The following is a 13,811-nucleotide window of genomic DNA, read 5'->3' on the forward strand; positions in this document are numbered from 1 at the left end:
TCTTGCTTTCTCTATTGTATGTAGTACAACGAATTATCCTTCACAACTGTGTCTACCCTCATCAGCGAGATTAAATACTGACCAAAACCTAGAATATTGTACTAACGTCTTTGAATCTCTAGGAGGCCCAACTACTGTATTAATACTAATGATACCATGGCAGTGATGAAGCCGAACATTTCCCTTCCTACTTTCCTCCCCCATTTCCTTCATTTATAGATGCATTCATTCATTCAACAAGTACTCACTGAAACCTCCCATGTGCCAGCTGTTGTACTAAGCATTAGGGACACAATCATGAATCGGACACATTCTCTGACTTCCGTGAAAGGATGGTATAATAGGAATATAGGTATAATTTGTTACGAATGAGTGTATCTCTTACTAAGCAAGTAACAGTGAGTGTCGTGTGCGACACTGATATGAATGGGTAGTGAAGAGTGAGATGTAAGTGATGGTGCAAAAGCAACTAATTGCAAGCAAACATCACATGTTTACTAGAGCATATCTTATGTACATTTAAGAGAGTACGGGGCTGCCTGGATGGCTCAGTCAGTTGAGCGTCTGACTTCAGCTCAGGTCATGGTCTCACTGCTCATGAGTTCGAGCCCCACGTCGGGGCTCTGTGCTAACAGCTCGGAGCCTGGAGCCTGCTTCAGAGTCTGCCCAGAGTCTGGTTTTTCTCTCTCTCTGCCCCTCCCCTGCTCACACTCTGTCTCTCTTTCACTCTCTAAAAAATAAATAAACATTAAACATTTTTTTTAAAAAAGAGAGTATGGTGAGGAAAGCATATGAATAGTTCCATAACTGCACTATTTTATATTCATTTGAGGCACCATATCCTTGGAATAATGGCCTTGTTGTCATTTTTGCTGATTTATTGAGTCTTTTAACTGTTCAAGTTATACTACCAGAAATTTTTGTATTCAAAATAATACAGAAAAGTAGAAAAAACGTTTTTTGTGTGTGTGGAATAAAACTTAGGAAGATTTGACCCAGTCTCAGAAGACATGCATTCATTCATTTATTCCACAAGTGTGAACTCCGGTTTACTATGTCCTTGGTATTGGCTCAAAAGACAGGGAAATATGAGTATTGTTAGATAATGTGGATCACATATTTCAGGAACATGTTCTGCATACTGACTTTCTGCTATCAGTATGTAAGGATTTTTGAGTTCTTTCGATGCAATCATGGTAGAGATCTCAAGTTCTCAGACTATTTCATTTTCTAACCTTCAGATTTAGTAATAGACTATTTTAATTGCCTCAAACATTCTGTATGATCTTTTTCTTAAAGGTACAGTGCCATTTTTATGTAATGATAAAAAACATTTTGGTTTTAGGTATATCTGGTTGTACTAGTCTCCTCTCTAATGACACTCCTTTGCCGATACTCTTAAAATTTCATTCAGAGTAAAAAGTAGAAGATATTTAAGCTTGACACCATCAATGACTCATAAAAATGTTCTGGCAGCTATAGATTATTTTTAAATTTATCACAGTACCTTAGGGATTTTTTGATAGGCTGCCCCCAAAAGCAATTAATTCTCAGTTTTAGGTGGTTTTATAATGCAGAATACCTTGATGGAAACAGAATTTGAAATAAATTTCCTTTGAATGTAGCAATGAATTTGTGTTTAAATATCTCCAGAGGTTTTGTTTTTAAAACACTGTGCCTAAACTACGTGTGTTCTTTTTCACCTCTCCTATCGATAGTCATTAAGAAATCCAAATACTTTTTTCATGTTGAAATTTTACAACACTTCATAGACTGTTAAACATGGAACATCCTTGTGGGGACAAGAAATCGAATTTGCTCTTGAGAAGGTTTCCAACTAATTGATTTGTAGGATATTATAACATCGTCTAGCTGACAAGCTTTACAAATAGAAAAACTGGAGCTGAACTGAGAGGGTGCTTTTTTACTAACACATAAAAGGTGTCTTTCTGTCTTGTAGCCTTTGGATATAGGCATGTCAGTTTCACAGAGAAACTTTCACGTGGAGCTTTTTTCTTTCTTTCTCTCCCGGTAGAACTGCATGTGGTAGCACATTGTTAAATCTTTCTCAAACAAAAGGATGTAGGGCTTCATTTTTGTTTTGCCTTTTTGGTATCTTACAGGAACTCCAGGATGGCATTGGGCAGCGGCAAACTGTTGTCAGGATATTGAATGCAACTGGGGAAGAAATAATTCAACAGTCCTCAAAAACAGATGCCAGTATTTTACACGAAAAACTGGGAAGCCTGAATCTGCGGTGGCAGGAGGTCTGCAAACAGCTGGCAGAGAGAAAAAAGAGGTAGGACGACAGATAAAAATAGGAATTCTAAAATTTTAGCAGAGCTATTTAAGCTGTCTTCTAAAAAAGATTTTGTCAAAGATTGTAACCAGAGTGGGAGGCACCAAGGTTAAGAAGCGCCTCGACACTTAATCAGTAGCAATAATGATTTTTTTTTCTTTTTCTCATATACTGAAACATGTAGCTGTTGCGAGTGAAATAAGCAATACCTTCCTGCTATTTTAAACTTTCAAGTTCGGGGGCGCCTGGGTGGCGCAGTCGGTTAAGCGTCCGACTTCAGCCAGGTCACGATCTCGCGGTCCGTGAGTTCGAGCCCCGCGTCAGGCTCTGGGCTGATGGCTCAGAGCCTGGAGCCTGATTCCGATTCTGTGTCTCCCTCTCTCTCTGCCCCTCCCCCGTTCATGCTCTGTCTCTCTCTGTCCCAAAAATAAATAAAAAACATTGAAAAAAAAAAAAAATTTAAACTTTCAAGTTCGTTGTAAATATCACTCACGGTTGGGGCGCCTGGGTGGCTCAGAAGGTTGAGCTTGTGACTTCAGCTCAGGTCATGGTCTCATGGTTTGTGAGTTCAAGCCCCACATCTGGCTCTGTGCTGACAGCTCAGAACCTGGGGCCTGCTTTGGATTCTGTGTCTCCCTCTTTCTCTCCTCCTCCCTGTTCATGCTCTGTCTCCCTGTCTCTCAAGCATAAACAAACATTTTTTAAACATTTAACAATAAATAAGTAAATAAATAAATAAATAAATATCACCCATGGTTGTTCAAATATGAATATTTTCAGTATATTCCAATCTTTTTTAGTGTTAATTTATTGATTTATTTTTGAGAGAGAGAGAGAGACAGACAGACAGACAATGAATAGGGGAGGGGAACAGAGAAAGCAAGAGAGAATCCCAAGCAGGGTCAGCATGGAGGGCCACATGGGGCTCCAACCATGAACCATGGGATCCTGACTTGAGCCAAACTCAAGAGTTAGATACTTAACCGACTGAGCCACCCACGTCCCCCTGGTATATTCCAATCTTAACAAGCTGAGTTTTATTCATTTTAAAGAAGATGGAGAAAGGAAATTATAAATGACTGTTTTGTAGGAAAGAATGCTATCTGTCTACACTTTCTAGCAGCTATGAATATGACTATGATGCTACAAACCAAGATAGTGATATTGACTTTTTAATTCCACTCCATTTGTTAGTACATGCTTGCAGAGAGACTTGGGCCACAGTAGTCAAACCCAAAGGGGAAAACAAAACCTCGGAAAGGTTATTGTTGAATTCAGTCACCTTTTAACTTTCTCTTGGAAGGTCCTGAAAGCACAGAAAAGCCAAATGTGTGCTGCCACACTTGGAAGGCGTACATATTTTTATAAATGGGATTTTGTATTATGTTTCCAGTTGTTGATGTTAATGTTGCCTGTTTCATAAGGGAGGACTTGGCCTTTATTTACCAAATGAGACTATTGTTATGAACAATGAAAACTCAGTTCTGTTGCCAAGCTCTTGCTTCCTACCTATCATCTACATAATAGGTGGATTTTAATATTCAGAAAGCTAGGGCCACACTTTGATGAACGTCTTTGGTGAGGATGTATTAGAAAGGTTTCAGAATTAGGTCCATTGTCTTTGCCCACCTCCTCTTGGAGCCTTTGCTCCTTTTGCATAATTCAGGAAGTAGATAGAATTCATATTCCTCTGCAAAAGGGATGCATTAGTTGACCTACACACACACACACACACACACACACACACACACACACACACACAAATCTTGATAAAGTTTAAAAAGAATAGTACTGTCTAAAAACATGGTTATTTTATATTTTGGTTTAGAAAATATTATAATTTTTATATAGATGGCATAAAATAAAGTTCTAAGCTTTGTGGTTAAACTGCTTCCTTGGGAAAATCATATGCTTTTTCCCCACATTGAAATCTCTCTGTTATACACACTACTATACCATTACTTCACTGATACATTTATGGGAGGAGCAGCTTTAAACCTGTATAATATCATTTCGGAACTAAAGTCAGTCCAGTCTAAAATAAGATGTTAACAAATGAAAATATTAAGGAAAATTGAATAACATGCTCTAAAAATGAATAACTTGAATTCATACAGTAGATTGAATGGATTGGAAGATTATTTTTTATTATATTTAAAGTATTGTTTCTCACTTTGTAGTGTCTCTAGCTCATGTATCATTTAAATATGTTAATATTTTTTCTGGTAACAAGTTTTTAAAAATTCAGTTGAAACAATGATCTGTTACTGACTTCTAAATGAAAATCGGAACTTTTAAATAAAAAGAGGGCAATATGCCTGTTACACCAAATAAGCTCTAAAATTGTAGATCCTTCTAAGTTTATAAGAAAGTAGTATATGCTGACTCTGTGGTGAAATATTACACAAATTGTAGGTTAATTACGGCTAGGGATTTGGCTGTAATTGGTTAGAAATCGTTCTCCCATTTAACCATTTTGACCTACATTAAATATTGCACTTTTGTGCTTTAAAAAGTCCAGATCAGCTTCCTGGAGTTTTTTTTTTTTAACTCAGCTTTTAAAGTTGTCTACTTCACGCTACATTTTAAAAATAAATGTTAGCATATTTAAATTTCCACTGAGATCAATTTTGCGGCATACTTCCTGAGGATTTTTGTATCGTTTAAATTTTATGAAATGTAAAAAAGTAATAATATAGAAGTGCCTTTTCTACCAATACACTGACAACTATTTCCAAGCACCCAGTAGCAAATAAAGTAAAAAAAAGTAAAAAAAAAAATTTATAAAGAATACGTTAACCTAACGATTGTGGGAGAGTTGTACTCATGAAGCTATTATTAATCAGTGGCATGCTTTCAGTACAGTCCAAGCAGAAGTTAGCAGGAAATGGAAGTTAGCTATTGCACAGGTGAAAAATAAGATGACTATTCAAGTTCACAATGGCATTCTTAGTTTGCAATGGGCTTTTAAACGCAGCTGTTGGACATATTTCATGTTGCCTAGTTCAGGTACCCATATGAAAGAAAGTATACAATTTAAGCAAAAAAAAAAAAAAAGTCTGCAAAAACTATCTGGAGCCTTACAGCTACATAATTTTAAACCCTTCTCTTGAAAATGCAAGATATCAGAAATACGAGCAGAAAATTCCCAGAACAAATTCACATATCAGTGGACATCCATTGAGGTTAGTGTATATTGGAATTAAATGAAGTATAGAATACAGTCAATTAAGTATCCAATTTTAAGATAGAAAATTCACTGTTGCCTCGATTATGTAGCAGAGGAACTGGATAACATCTATAGGTTTAAGCTGGAGAATATAATGAGTTTAACGATGGCTTAACCACCAAAGTGGTCTTTGTAAATGAAGAAGACGCAAATGTAGATTTATCAGCCATAAAGGAAGTCATAGGTTATAACAAAGCAAACCTATATATGAAGATTCTCAAGCCCAGGTCCATGGGTAGAATTCAAGGGGTGCCATGAGCTTGAATGGGAAAAATAAATACCTCTTTGTTTTTGCTAACCTGTAATGGAAATTGAGCGTTCCCTTCCATTTTGAAGGAAGGTAACAAACCAGAGTAATACTAGCAGCACCTGTGAGATCACAGGTGTTTTTTTTAATATTTCAGTAGCGCTGTTATAGATGTCTCAAAGTATTGTTCATGGTTATCACTCTCCATAGCTACACTAGTTATCATATCTTCCACAAGATCTTATGAATGTGTTAATAAGAAACAAGCCCAAGTATTGCTATATCACAATTTTTTTTTCTAATAGTTTTATAGCTATATTTCAGTACAACTGACTTTCTTCAGAGTTCTGGGTGTGTTATATTCTGAGAAGACTCCCAGGCTTCACCAGATTGCCAGAAGGGTCCATGGCATAGGCAAAAAAAAAAAAAGGATCTTATCTGTATCTAGCCAGCTGTTTATCTGCCCAGACCTCATTATCCTGTACTGTGGTTTCAGTCTTTTTGATGGTGGAGTCACTACCTTCATACACTTTATTTTTTTCCGGAATATTCCAGGAGATGTACCAGTCAAGGGAATGTGGGTAGGCAGGCCTTTAAACAATGGATAGCTGACAACATAAGGAAATCCATTTCACTTAGAATAATACCAGTTGATAGAAGATGGAATGGAAGAGGGCTGCAAGGTGATGGGAAGTAGAATTTCTAAATGGAGGACTCTCTGAATCATAATCCATAGCAATAAAAAATGACCTCAAGAATTTCTCTCTCTTTTCCCTGTGGACAAATATGGTATTTTTTCCACCATTGTAGAGATAAGGCAATTATTGTTCTAACAAATACTGAGGAATCAGAGTTTAATTTAAATATCACCTGATGGAACACATTGCCTGAAATCTTTGTTTTTCCAACTTTTTAATGAAAAATTAGAAGCATATAGAAAAATAGAAAAAAAAGTAGCATAAGGAATACCCATATACCCTCCTCTCCTTCTCCTAAATCCCTAGATTCAGGAGCTAACATCTTGCCATATATGTTTTTTTTCTCTGTCTCCCTACCTCCCATATATGTGCCTTTATTTAATGTAGGGAATCTCTCTCTCTCTCTCTCTCTCTCTCTCTCTCATACACACACACACTTTTTTTGTTTTTGTTTTGATGTTTGTAAGTTATAAACCCCCTTATACTGGACCCCTAGATACTTCACTATGCATTTCCTTAGAATAATGGCATGCCATCTTGCTCATCATGCTCAAGAAAATTAAAAATGCCATATTATCCTGCCCATAACCAAAGTGACCCACTGGTTCAAAAATGTCTTTCATATCATTCTTTGAGGGTTTTTTTCATACCAGTGTCCCATGATGTTTTATGTATTGCATTTGGTTTTTTAAGAGAGGGGAAAAAACTTTTTCTTCTACCCTCTTGGTTTCAGTGTCTAGAAACTCCAAGTTAAATTGACAAAAGACACAATAGGAGAAAAGGCATGCAAATTTTATTTGATGGTAGTGTTTTAATGTGGCATGAAGGGCTTCATAGGAAAGAACTGAAAATGCCAAAGAAGTGGTAGGCCTAAGAGTTATATACCGTTTTAACAAAGAGTGATCAAATTGTAGCAAGGTGACAAGACAAAGGAAAGGCGTGTGGTTTTCTCGGGGGGATAGATTGCAGGAAGTCACATATATGGGGAAACTAATGCAAGATAAGGATATTTCAGTAGTAAGTAGATTCAAGTCAGTGCTGCAGACTCCAGTGATAAAAAGTCTTCTGCTCTTCCTGGTCCAGAAAGAGGAGGGAGAGTACCTTCGTGAAGGCCAGGGTATGCCCTGCCTTCAGACAGAAATACACAGGTTGGAGAGCTTTTCCTGTCTCTGCTGTTTCTCAGTTGCCTTCAGCCCCAAATAATCCTTACTCCAAAGTGACATATTGTGATTTCTTTCTTTTTACTGATATTAACATTTGGAAGAATTTTGTACAATATTGTCAAAAACAAAAACAAAACTCACCTTTCTGCATTTATCTGATTTCTTCCCCTTCGTTGTGTGATTTAACTTGTTCTCTAGTCTCTGTATTTCTTTTAAACTGGAAGTTGGTCTAGATGAGACTTGAAAAAAGATGCAAGTCAAATGTTTTTGGCAAGAATACTTCTTAAGAATACTTCATAAAAGAGGGAATGTACTTCAGACCCCATCGGGAGGTCATGGTATGAGGTAGTTCCCACTTGTAATGCCGCTAAGTTTGATTACTTGGTTTAGGTGGTGACCATCAGATCCTGAACTGTCAAGTGTCATCTTTTTTAATTAGTAAGTCATCTAATGGCTTCAATATCCTTTGATGGTCCTTCCCTAAGTCGCTACGTTAGGGTTGCGTAATGGTGATTTTTCTGAACTCTGACATGATCCTACCAACTGATTTCTTCTATTTAAAAAGAAAAGCTTTCGTTTTTTCCCCTTGATGTCAGTACGGATTTATGGATTCTTATTTATTCAATATGTTACAGTGAGTTACAGTTATTCCTCTTGTTGTTGTTCTCACTGTTACTAAATCTGACCAGTGGGAGCTTGTCCAAGGTTCTGGCTTTAATGTTTCCAAGCTCACCTTGTACTTTCCCTGCCCCAGGTTTGGAATCCACCAGTTGTCTAAGAGCCTCTGGTTTCTTTCGGTGGGGAATGGTATATCGAAACCGAAATGTGGGCAGTAACCCTTTCTGAAAGGAAGACGGGCAGTTTTCTGGCATGCAGTCCTAGGGGGAAATGTTTTCACACTGCTTTCAAAAGGACACAAAAATCCCTTTCAGTTCTGCATCAAAGTTCAGAATAAGGCTAGTTGTACTTAAAAGGCCTTATTGTGAAAACTGGGGCTTCACTTTTTGTCATGTAAAATCTGTAACTTCTTACTCATTTCAGTGCTCCTACTTCTGATATTTTGAACCCAAGTTTACCTGCATATAATCTATGCCAGTTTGCCAAGCAAATTAATGGCGTAAATAAGCTAACGGGAGGCATTCCTAAATGTACTTAAGGGAAGAAATTGTTTTTTAAAGACCTGAGTTCATTGTTTGCATGCAAATGGATGCTGTTAATTAGAAATGAGCCTTATCTAATTCATTAAAGCAGGCCTAGTAGGACCTCTTCTTGAAAATCTCTATTAGTAATTCATATCACTCTATGCAGTCTTTGTGAGACAACCGTTTTCTCTTCGTTCGTCTTGGATTTTGTCTCCTGACTAATTCAGGCTCCCCTGACCGAAGTAGCCTTCAGTATAGTACCTTATTTCCTACAAAACGAAACCCTAACGTTTTAATAAGATTCAGAAATCTCTTTACAGGGCATCCTATCTCTTCAGTGGACTCAGCATGCGTGTGTGACACCAGTGCGGAAAGCCTTCTCCAAATTCACACTCTGCCCCCCGGATCTTGTCAGCCCTAACTCCAGTCTGTTTGCTCTTTTCTTGAACTTCCCTGGTTTCTCACCACCAGTTTTGATCCTGGCTCACTGCTGAGTCAGCCAGGAGTTTGCGGACTGAGTGCCACGGGCAGAATCCGGCTTGGAAAGTGTGCAGTGTCTTTACACAGGCATTGTTTTTGAAATAATTGCGAACATTTAAACATTGAGGGGCTTCGTATCTTCTAGAAAACAAGGACTCCTATCTCCTTTTGAAAGTTAGATCTGGCTTTTAGGCGCTCATCCCCACATTCTCTCAAGGCACAGTCAACTGCATCTGAGTAAGAGATGTTTCAGACTTGCTACTCAAAATGTGGACATCACCTGGGAGGGCTACGAAACGCAGGATCTGATAAATCACGGTCAGCATTTTAATAAGATTCCCATGCGACTGACATGCGCATTAAAGTTTAAGAAGCACTTGTTTGGGTAAACAGGTCTACTCTTCAGTTCGCAGCGCCTGTCCCGCCTCAGTCGTTTACATTAACTGCTTTCCCATAGACATTTGACTTTATAATACTTCGTATAGATGCTTATACAATGGTGGCAGTGGTGACAGCACTTAATGTTGCCAGATGTCGTTCCCAGTGTTTGACATAGCTCCAGTAATCTTCATTAACGACTCTGATATCCGTCTTTACAGAAAGGCAATTGGGGCACAGATTGTTTTAGCTCTGACCTTGAATATTCTCTAAGATACACTTCCAGCGTTTGCCCACCCGCCCCTCACTGAGCAAGCCCATTCCCTTAACTGGCCACGCTTTGCTGCAAGGCAATAGGACACAGAATCTGTTCTGACCTATCTTTCCAAACATGTTATCCATCATACTCATTATTTGCCGCTTGTGGCTCATGCATAAAATGACCTGAACTTTCTTGTCCTTCAGCTTTTGCAAAAACCATTTACTTTCTGAGACTGAACTGTTTTTTCTCATAATCTTCTCTCAAAATCCTACTCATCTTCCAGAACCCACTGTCAGTGCAGTTTCCTCAAGGAGTGTTACCTCCTGTCCTCAAGCAGAAGCAATCTGTTCTCTTAAGTTCTTCTTGCTCCTTTTTATAACACAATAGATTTTGTGTGTCTGTCATGTAACATACCCACATGTGTTGCATCTTACTTGGCAAGATTGAAAGCTTCATGAGGGCAAGACAGTACCTTAATCTCCTCTCTAGAGCCCACTGCACTTAGTGGAACATCTAGTACATTGTTGATAACCAGAAGACATTTTCTCAATTTAAATTGTAAGATTTCTGTATTCACATTGAAATTAAATGAGGATTATAAATCTCTACGCCTGACATTGTGACATAGTTTAAAAATAGATGCAGAGAGCCAGAATCATTTTTTACATGTTTTTATAATATTAGCACATTTCCGGGGCTCGTCTTTAGCTCTGGAAATTGGACTTGATCAATTCTAATCTGAAAGAAGTTGGGATAATAATTCATGTCTTTGGTATTCTCCAGAATTTAAACCTCTTAAGAGACAGATGACTTCAACTTCCGAAGCATTTATATCAAAAAGAAGCTCTTTGATTCAAATAGTGTGTGCATTTGTTTGCATCATTTTTGCTGTATCACAACCAATAACTTCTAGGTGAAATTGTAAGAAATTAGCCTTGAAACTGGGTATTTTGTTTTCATCCAATGTATAAGCACAAGATGTTTTTCTTGCAATCCATATCATCAAAAAGCTATTTTTTAGACCGATCCAAGAGGATCATACAGATATCATTATCCACAGGTGTCTATGGAAAATCTGGTCTCTTCCCATCTGTTCTCTGATGACTCTTGAAAAGCTTTCAAGGACATTCATAATTCTTCATCAAAAGACTATGAAAAATTAGCTTCATAGTTAATCCTTTTATGTCATATTTTATTCTTTACGACTTGGCAAATGCTCGTGAAACTGACACCGTCACTCTCTAAAGATGCACACGTGGACGTGCTTTATTCATGGCCTTCTATGAACTTGTGTGGGCCTGGGGAGGTAGGAGGTAGAATTTGGTATGGAGGACCATCTCTGGGATGGGCCTTGAGGGATCCCAGGAGTCAAATGAAGAATGGAGGGATGGACATGCCAGAGAGAAAACGTGACGTGAGTGAAATCAATGCAACAAGAAATAGTGGGCTACATTGAAGGACTTCATATGGTTTAGAATACAGAAGCTCTCTTAAGTCCCAATTTAAATGTACGCATCTAATCGTCCTGGGCTCTTCATTCTATATGTAAAATCAACTGCCCAATTTTTATTCCAAAGTGAATGCTAGATATTAGTAACCTCTATATGTTCTTGAAAGTTTTTCGAGTAGCCTTATTGGAAGCATGTACCTTGCCCCCCATAACTTGAGAATAACATTTCCAGGAGCCAACTGTGTGTTGTTCTCAACGTGTTTAATACAAGTTATTCTTGCTTTTATAATTTTTCTTATTTAATTAAATATTATGCAAACTATTGAAATAGGCATGCAAAGAGAAAGAATTTTGGTTTCTGTGAAAACTAAGTCACGTGCTTTGAAAGACTTGATCAAGATGACCAGGAAAAAAATGCTGTTCAATTAGATATAGATGAGGAAAGTATTTAAGATTGGGGGTAGAGGGTAGAAATCACAAAAGTCAGGAAGAATTGTACATTTAGATACTTTCTAATCTCTCTAAGCCTTACTCTGAAGAAACCCAAACTGAAAGTCATAGACGATAAAATGTGGGAGTGTTTTGTGCAAGAAAGAATGTGCTGAACTTGAGTTCCGTGCTGAACTTGATCCTTACTTCAGGAAAAGTCTTAGACCCCGTACCAAATGAGTGCTCAGATGAACGTGTTCTAAGAGAAAAGGAAATGTTGAAATATTTGTAAACAACCTTACCTAATCTGTCCAATTTAATTTTTCCCCCCAAAACTACCTGTACACTAATCATAATCAAGTTTAATAAGAGGGTCTCTCTTGTGTGTCTAAAGTACAAAGTATGGTGTGATGTGAATAGTCAAGATGAAGCAAGTCATAGAAGATTTGGTATCTCAAACCTTTTTCTGGGGTGGCATAGAAGGGCCTTAGTAGGTTTCAAACAGCCAAGATTTGGAACCACATAGGTCCCTATGACAGTTGAGCTCAGGGTGAAATGAAGAGGGTGAGGCTGGCAGCAGGGTGACTCAGGTAATTTTGTAGTCTTGGAAGTTAAGGATGAGAAATGTCTGAGCAGAATAGAAGTCATAAAGATGTGACAGATTTAAGATACTCAGTGGATGAAAATAAAATAACTTGGTAATTGACCAGATGAGATGGGGGTGACGAAGGGAGGGCTCTAGGGTGACCCCTTATCCACACGCCTAGGGCTTGGGGAACTGGCTGAATTGAATGCATTAGCTACGATGGGAAAGACAAGGGTGAGAACCCAGACAGCGAAAGGGATGCAAATCGGACATACAGACTTCAACTTGGGGTATGATGGGTTTGAGGAGCCTGTGGGACATCCAAAATAATGTGTCCAGAGAACACGTATTTGGATGTATGAGTCTGAACATCAGGAGGAAGACAACGTCGCTGAACGCACTGAGCCTTTTTTTTTTCTTTTCCTCAATGGAGAGGTGATAGCAATTCCCAGTGAACAAACTCGATGAGATCCCTGTATTAGTTCACTGACTTAGTAGCTGGTAAACAAAACAGCTTCCAGGATACATATTAATAAGTGATACTGTGGAGAAGGACCTCAGGTATCATAAAGCCAGATGAGGACTAGTGGTAGCTAATGAACTGAGGTAATATATGTGATCTCCACGGGGCACAGAATATTCCCCCTTAACTGTCATAGATCAGAAGGGTTGGTGAACCAAATTTTGGGAATATGTCACGAAAACCCATTGATTACAACAGGCAGGAAAATAAGCTCAAAGTTCCCATCTTCCTGATTACAGATCAGAAATGTCCCCATGATCCTATATATGTACGGGACACCCCCGGTGAAAGAGAGGACGTCTACAAGCATATTTAAAGCATGGATACAGTGTCCAGTGAAACGTGAACGGTCGCTATCTAGACAGATGGTACGGGAGACACTGGAACCTGAGAAATCAGCACAAAGCAGAGCCGGCCTCCTTGAGGTCCTGTAAATTCACTCTCCCTTTAAGGTTATCGCTATCTAAAATTTGTCTCTTGTCCATCTGTATAGCAGCTACACCTGGGAGCCCCCACTTTCTGAAAACAGGGCAGGGGCATCTTGCATTCTTTTCATTTTCCTTGTTGCTGAGGGAACTTGTATTGTCTACCTTCAGAGGCTAGCCTGTGAGGCATAGGTGTATGACAAGCAATCATTTCCAAAGTGCTTTTTTGTTAGAATTACAAGCTTTCATACTACTAAAAAGAAACACAGTAGGGGCGCCTGGGTGGCGCAGTCGGTTAAGCGTCCGACTTCAGCCAGGTCACGATCTCGCGGTCTGTGGGTTCGAGCCCCGCGTCAGGCTCTGGGCTGATGGCTCGGAGCCTGGAGCCTGTTTCCGATTCTGTGTCTCCCTCTCTCTCTGCCCCTCCCCCGTTCATGCTCTGTCTCTCTCTGTCCCAAAAATAAATAAAAAAACGTTGAAAAAAAAAAAAAAAAGAAACA

The 13,811-nt window shown here is 38.6% G+C and overlaps 1 protein-coding gene across 12 annotated transcripts in view; it reads left to right on the forward strand.

Annotated features, from left to right (window-relative positions):
* DMD (dystrophin) overlaps positions 1-13,811 on the forward strand; it is a 2,113,538-nt gene that overhangs the window by 1,296,915 nt on the left and 802,812 nt on the right. For all 12 annotated transcript variants that reach the window (XM_081792827.1, XM_081792829.1, XM_081792824.1 and 9 more), the window contains one exon: positions 2,124-2,299. In XM_081792827.1, the coding sequence (XP_081648953.1) occupies positions 2,124-2,299 (176 nt within the window). The remainder of the gene's footprint in view (positions 1-2,123; positions 2,300-13,811) is intronic.

The sequence above is a fragment of the Panthera onca genome, chromosome X (genome assembly GCF_046562875.1).
Source record: "Panthera onca isolate mPanOnc1 chromosome X, mPanOnc1 haplotype 2, whole genome shotgun sequence".
In the NCBI taxonomy this organism is placed as follows: domain Eukaryota; kingdom Metazoa; phylum Chordata; class Mammalia; order Carnivora; family Felidae; genus Panthera; species Panthera onca.